At 35.7% G+C, this 7,242-nt stretch overlaps 1 protein-coding gene across 1 annotated transcript; it reads left to right on the top strand.

The window, feature by feature from the left end:
- Nucleotides 1–434: 434 nt before the first annotated feature.
- LOC117619848 (protein DETOXIFICATION 27-like) lies at nucleotides 435–6,445 on the top strand. The gene is made up of 11 exons (XM_034349897.1): nucleotides 435–533; nucleotides 649–746; nucleotides 1,026–1,197; nucleotides 2,693–2,950; nucleotides 3,493–4,034; nucleotides 4,698–4,784; nucleotides 4,915–4,971; nucleotides 5,134–5,372; nucleotides 5,737–5,855; nucleotides 6,180–6,269; nucleotides 6,371–6,445. Exons 1-11 carry the CDS (start codon nucleotides 435–437, stop codon nucleotides 6,443–6,445), a joined length of 1,836 nt encoding a protein of 611 aa, XP_034205788.1.
- Nucleotides 6,446–7,242: the final 797 nt, after the last annotated feature.

Here is a 7,242-nt window from a genome sequence, read left to right as displayed (position 1 = left end):
AGTAGTCTGTCTAATCTTCTTTTTATTTGTTCGCGTGCCCCAGCATAAGTAACACCATATACTGAAGTCATTAAAGTCTACTTCACCACTTTCCTATCAATCTGAAAGATTCCAAAACCATACATTGTCAGATATACGTATGCAATACTTTAGTACCAGGTGCATCTTTCTCACCTTTTTTATACATTGGCTTGTAAGAAATGGTCTTTTGTTAAAACTTTGTACTTCATGTAAAAGTACTAAAATGTTCTTATTTCACTACTTTTACATGAAGTTGTTGCTTTGGAAATTAAACCCATGGATTATAAATTGGCAAAAATGTGGAGTGGCTGAGGAATACAATTGTGCAAGAGATGTCGACGGATGTGTTGGGAGGTCTTTGACCGTAAAGCTGAAGGTTGTCGAGCAGCTTTCTTTTCATTTCAAGCAGAAAAATGGGAGGGCCGGGACTGGCAATGTGTGAGGATGTTGGATGTGAACTCTCTGAGGATTTATCCCAATGCGATCACATCCTGGGCATCAAAAAGCCAAAGGTGCTATTTTGTTTACATTCTTGTCTGCTTGGCTTTCAACATAATATAACATCAAGTATGTCAGTGGATCACCAATTTATAGACACAATATTTTGACTTTGGACCTCTGGTGCAGGTGGGGATCATTCTTCCTGATATAGCCTATGCCTTTTTTCTCTCACACTCACAAGGCTCAGAAGGAAACCATGCTACTCTTGGACAAGGTCTAGTCTTGTTTGCATTTTCATATTTTATGAGCAGGGCAGTGATTTATAAAAATCTGTTTTGCTTCATTACCAGTTTATCATTGTCTCTGGTGTGCATATCCTAGCTGAAAGGGTGTCCCTGTATGATGAAGGGAAAAGAGACTACTTTCATTTGGAAAGAATGCTGATAGGGCAGGATTTATCGACTTCCTGCGTGGGTTTTTTCATTTACCTTTTTTTATTATTTATTTTTAAAAACCTTCTTTCACTTTTTCTCATTCTTTCATTCATTCTTTTCTTTTTCAAGGGTACTTAAGTCTTGGATATTCGACACCGTTCCTCCTATTGGGTGCATCTTATATGTATCTGTCCTTGGATGCTGCCAAGGCTGCAGTGATTTCCGTGGGGAAGAGATAGTGACTCTGGGACTGCCATCAGGAATCTGCCTCTGGTTTTTGTCTTCACCGGTTCAGGAAACGGTGCATTGCATATAAATCTCCTCTCATGACCATCAACATTTCTGCAAGTGCAACTCGAGAACAAAATTTCAGTTGTACGTACGAAAGTCAGCCTTAGTGGTAACTGGGGAAATCTCAGTTGTACGTACGAAATGTCGCTTGAACTTATACATGAGTTTCAATTTGTCACCTTAAAGAAAAATTTAAGGGAAATGTCACCTTAATTTTTCAAATTCCATGATTTGTCATCTTACTTTAACACCATCCAATTTTCCATTCATTTTGAATGCTATTTTAGTCTTTCCATTTTTTTTTTAAAAAAAAGAGAAAAAATAGACCTCTCTCTCCCTTTCTCCCCCACCCCAACCTCGCCCGCCCCCAAAACACATTGCACAGGAGCCCCCGTCCCCCCCTCTTCTCTCTCTCTCTCTCTCTCTCTCTCTCTCTCTCTGACCATGTATAAATTTTTTTATAATGATTTTTCCATTTTTAAAATACCCTTGAAAATTGAAAAGACTAAAATACCCTTAAAATGGATCGAAAATTGGATTGCGTTAAAGTCATATGACAAATCATGAATTTTGAAAAATTACGGTGACATTTCTCTTAAATTTTTCTTTAAGGTGACAAATTGAAATTGAGGTATAAGTTCAAGTAACATGTCTACAAAAATCCCATAATTAAATGATAACTAAATCCTGCAATATAAAACCATTTGAGTTACAAGTAGATGTTTTAAATGTTAGAAGGAACGAAAGATCCCTTAAAGTACCCATAATTAAACTAATCTTAAAAGAGACGTTTAGCTCATTAATAAGACCAGCCCAACTGCTCTTTTACGAAGAAGAACGCTTCTTCCGTTTATCCTTTGCTCTTAAATAATGAGTCTTTATCCTACTGACTGAATCCTCTCAATTTGCTTACAATGAACGGCTTCAAAGAAAGGTGCGCAACTCATGAGATTCAAACAAAGGTGTGAATTTATTTTCGGTTAATTAATTTGAAGTTCGGGGATACCATACATATGTAAATATCTGACATTTTGGTTATTCATATATTTTGATTCACTTTGCACCACGCTTGTTCTTTCTTAAAGGACGGACGTGTTGAGAAAATCTTGTTTATACTCAATCTTATACATAGTTGTCCTCAATTATCAAAACATAAATCTAGGTGGTTAACTAATCTGAGACGAAAAAAACTAAATTAGAATATTTAGATATGAGATCAATTACTCTCCCTAATTAATCTAATTTAAGATTTTTTCGAGCATTAGATTATAAATTTTAATGTGAAACCTACATAATTTTTCATTCGTTATGTTTTAATAAACGTAGGAATAACTACGATACCCATGTGTTAATGAACACACGGAAAATCAGGAATTTGAATAATTCTAATACCAGTTCCAAATAAATAAACATCCTATAACTCAAACTCTGACTGATGATTCTACACCGTATTGCAAATGTTCCGCATTTGTTAGGCCATTAGACAAGACATTTTTTCTACGCAGGGAAGCATCCACATGGAAGAATCGTCGAGCAAAAACACTAATTATTCAGAAGATGAAGAAAATGAAGAACTTTTATTAAGAGTGTGGATAGAGTCCAAGAAGCTATGGCGCATAGTAGGTCCTAATATCATCAACCGCTTGGCTGGCTACTCCATGACCGTCATTACCCAAGCCTTTGCTGGCCACCTTGGCAACGTTGAACTTGCTTCCATTTCCATTGCCACCAATATCATTGTTGGCTTCGGTTTTGCTCTCTTGGTAATTATACATTTAGTTTAGCATACCTCAATCTCTCAACTCACTCTAATATGTATTTGGTTGATTTTCACTCTTGACATTTTGCATGTATCTTTGTTAGGCCAATTACATTCGTCTAGGGTTTTCAGTCGATTGCAATTTTGGTGTTCAATTTGGCCATATGTGACAAATAAGAAAAGAGAGACAATCATATAGATATAGCCGCCCTACACCCTGTAAACCGACAAAGAAGTGGGGAACAAGAGTCGAACTTAAGATCACTTGCAAAGAAAAGCTCTGATACCATATTAGACAATTATCATCTCCAAAAGCTTAAGCTGTCACAGAAAGGACATGGACCAATAATGTATACCAAACTTACAAACATAAAATATTGGCCCAATTGAAATTTCAAAAGAAAAATTGTGAGGAGACAATTTCTTCCTAAGAAATAAACCACAATGCACAAATTCTTTTCATTTTATATGTTTAATGAGTCATTTCTATGTCAAACTATAACTAATGACTCTTTTCATTTTTGTTTTGTTTTGACAATCAATTAGTTAGGAATGGCAAGCGCCCTAGAGACGCTATGTGGGCAGGCCTTTGGAGCTAAAAGGTACCACATGTTGGGGACGTACATGCAAAGGTCATGGATTGTGCTGTTCTGCTGCTGCATTCTCCTATTGCCTGTGTACATATTCGCCTCCCCGATTCTAAAACTAATGGGACAGTCCGATGATGTGGCAGAGCAGTCCGGCGTGGTGGCTCTGTGGCTTATACCCTTGCAATTCAGCTATGCGTTTCAGTTCCCATTGCAGAGGTTCTTGCAGAGCCAGCTCAAGAACTTAGTGACATTGTGGTTTTCATTGGCGGTTTTGGTGCTTCATGCAGTGACGAGTTGGGTTTTGGTGTATGAATTGGATTTTGGGGTTGCGGGTGTGGCCATGGCTCTGGATATTTCATGGTGGGTTTGGGGGATCGGCCTATTTTGGTATGTTTCGTCTGGTAGATGTCCGCAGAGTTGGGCTGGTTTCTCCATGCAGGCCTTTTCTGGGCTTTGGGAATTTGTCAAATTTTCTGCTGCTTCTGGGGTCATGCGCTGGTATTGAATCTCTTCCTTTGCTTTATTTTTTTAAATTTTTATGTATAAATTTATGTACATTTCTAGCTATATCATCTATATATATAAAGCAAAAGGCAGAGAGTGGTGAAACATTCAAAATGCCAGAAAATACCTTTGGTTAATGCAAACACTAAGAATTGAAATTATTAATTAAATGAGGATAATATGGTAAATTCACACTTTTTCATATTGAAATAAAATTAAATTAAAAGAAAAATCAGATAATGGATCCTATTTTTATGGAACACAACTACTCATTATTTTTTTAATTCTAAAATAAATTTTAAATTTTTTTATAAAAAAAAGTCTATCACAGTCGCGAAAACGCGTTCGAAAAGGCTAGTTCTTTAAGAAAAGATGGTTTATTAACCACTTTTTGGAAGATTCCAACTATACCCTCTAACTTTAAGATAGTTTAGTAAAATTTAAATAGATTGAGGGTAGGTACTTGAGGAAATTAATGTCGATACAACTATAAGATGTATATTAATTTCTAGCTATATTATGGATACAAATGTCAATACAAACTTCTTTTGTGGACACCAATACCCAATGTCCATTGAATTTATTTATTTTAGTAGTGTAAATGAGTTTTCAGCTATTTTTATATGTACATATAGTGCTACCTTTTGATTTCTGCAGTTTGGAATTCTGGAGCTATAGAATCCTAATTATAATGACTGGATCCTTAGAGAAAGCAACTCTTGCTGTGGATGCCTTGACAATTTGGTACAAGACCTCTCCGTCGGGACTGTGAACGGGACTATATATTGCTTGGATTTATCTTTTAAAATCCACACCTAATTAGGTTTAAGTTTTTAACTTTTCCTTCTGATATTACTTGGATTCCATTTTGCAGCATGACTATAAGTGGGTGGGAGCTCATGATTCATTGGGCCTTCTTGGTTGGAACAGGGTACCATATTTTTTTGACCTCTTTATCTTCTTCTGAAAAATATGTACATATGCATGTTATAGGCGTATTACACGTGAATTTACTAACTAAGGTTTCAACACCTTAATTCTTTCTAATTAATTCTTTACCGGCCTTTTGAAAATCTTGTGATGAAATTCACAGAGTAAGAGTGGCAAATGAGTTGGGGGCTGGAAACTGGAAGGCAACTAAATTTGCAGCCAAGGTTTCTATGGCAGAATCTGTCTTCATCGGTTTATGCATATGTGTAATTACTATCATACTCCATGACAAGTTTGCATACATATTCACATCCAGCACTGATCTCATCCGAGAAGTTGGTCAGATGTCGTATCTCTTGGCAATGGCAATTCTACTTAACAGTATTCAACCAGTCCTGACAGGTTAATTTTGAAAATTCATGAAGCTCCTAATTAACAACAAATTAGTCATAGTAGAACCTTAATATTGGTTCTACGAGGTGCTAGTACTTTACCCAAAATTTTATTTTTACTCATAACTGTTTTAAAGTTCTATTGCAAATACAAGTGCTTCGTGAAAAACCTGAAAATGCACCTACCATTGCCCAAAATGACTAAAAAATATTTTTGTAACCCAAAAACACATTAAACTTTTTTATGTGAAACGATGTTAGAAGTGGTTTTAGTTGTTTGAAAGCATTTTATCCCTTCTGAAATCACTGTCAAACATAACATTGGTGTGTTCCCTTGTATTAAATCAGTAAAACAATTGTCTTTGTATTCACAGGAATAGTTGTGGGCACAGGATTGCAAGCATGGGTTGCATACATTAATCTTTTTTGCTACTATATCATTGGGCTCCCACTTGCGCTTGTAATGGGATGGATCCGCCACTTGGGTGTTTCGGTACATTTCGCTATGTTTCTCTTTGTTATTGCGCCAATTAAGAGCATCTTCAATAGATTAGCTAAACCCTTTCTAGGTTTGTTTTTTATACCCAAATTCACCCCCCCAAAATATAAATAAAAATAAAAAATAAAAATAAAAATCATCCACCATGCTAGCTATCCATAAGTAAATTTTAGTTTTCTAAATAATGATTCAGTCTTATTAAAAAAATAATAATAATTAAATGTTCAAAGAAGTATAGAGTATGATTGGAGTAGACTTATTAAAGTGGCTAGTTAAATTTAAATAATTGATTGACTTGCGCAAATTATTATAAAACAGGGTATATGGGGTGGGATGATCTTTGGTGGAACTGCTGTGCAAACGGTGATTTTGGGCATCGTGCTAATACGACATGATTGGGAAAAGGAGGTATAAGAATTTGTATTTACTTGTCCTTGTTCTGAATGCTTGCTAGCCCAAGTCTAGTTATTCTCCCATCCAATATTTATACTGTTGGATCAATTTTGCAGGCTCAGAAGGCTAGCCAGCGTGCAAAGAAGTGGATAACGCCTAACCCTGACAATCAAATAGAGGAACATAAATAGAACAAAAACACATGAGCATTAAATCGAACCAAATTTTTTATAATTTTGATATAATCTGCAGGTTCAAATTTTGTAATCATATTCAAAATAGTTTTCAATTCTTCCGGTGTGTCTCAGCTCCAATTGAATTTCTCATCAACTTGGCCTTATAAAGCAACTACATTTTTGTTATGGAGACTCTATTAAGTGGAAATTACTTCAGTTTTTTAAGGCACCTTCAAATTTTTGCAAACTGTGCTAGGATGGGATCATTGCATCTCAATCAAGAGGAGCATGTGGAGTTGATTTGCTCACTTTTGTAAAAAATAAAAAAGAAGTTAGTTTGCTCAGTCATGGATGTGCTTAATCAGCTCAAGAAAAGTGCCAAGGAACATTCTGCAGAAAATCCAATTGAGTGGATATACACTTGTTTTTTTTCCCCTACGTTTAGGGTGTATGGTTTAGGACTTGTGAACTTGTGAGTCATGGGTGTAATTGGGGATTCTCTATTGAGAATTTGGGTTGAGAAGAGAGAGATTCTTTCTAGTACAGTGGATATGATTTAGATATTGGAAAGTAAAAATATTGGTAATATTTTGAAAAACATGAAAACGAAGTGTATAATCTGACTAAGAGAGGCCTTCTTTCTTAAATTACATTTTTGAGGCCGTAGTTTAGGATCAGGGAAAAACCAAGGAGAGGAGATAAAGATTAAAATACCAATCTTACAGGGTAGCACACGAAATGCAGACTGTGGCAGATGATCCACATAGGCAATGCCTTCATTATCTTCTTCCAGAAGCATCCCAATTCCTACC

The sequence above is a fragment of the Prunus dulcis genome, chromosome 1 (assembly GCF_902201215.1).
Source record: "Prunus dulcis chromosome 1, ALMONDv2, whole genome shotgun sequence".
In the NCBI taxonomy this organism is placed as follows: Eukaryota; Viridiplantae; Streptophyta; class Magnoliopsida; order Rosales; family Rosaceae; genus Prunus; species Prunus dulcis.
Note: the sequence above shows the minus strand (reverse complement) of the source record. Positions and strands in the feature narration are given on the sequence as shown.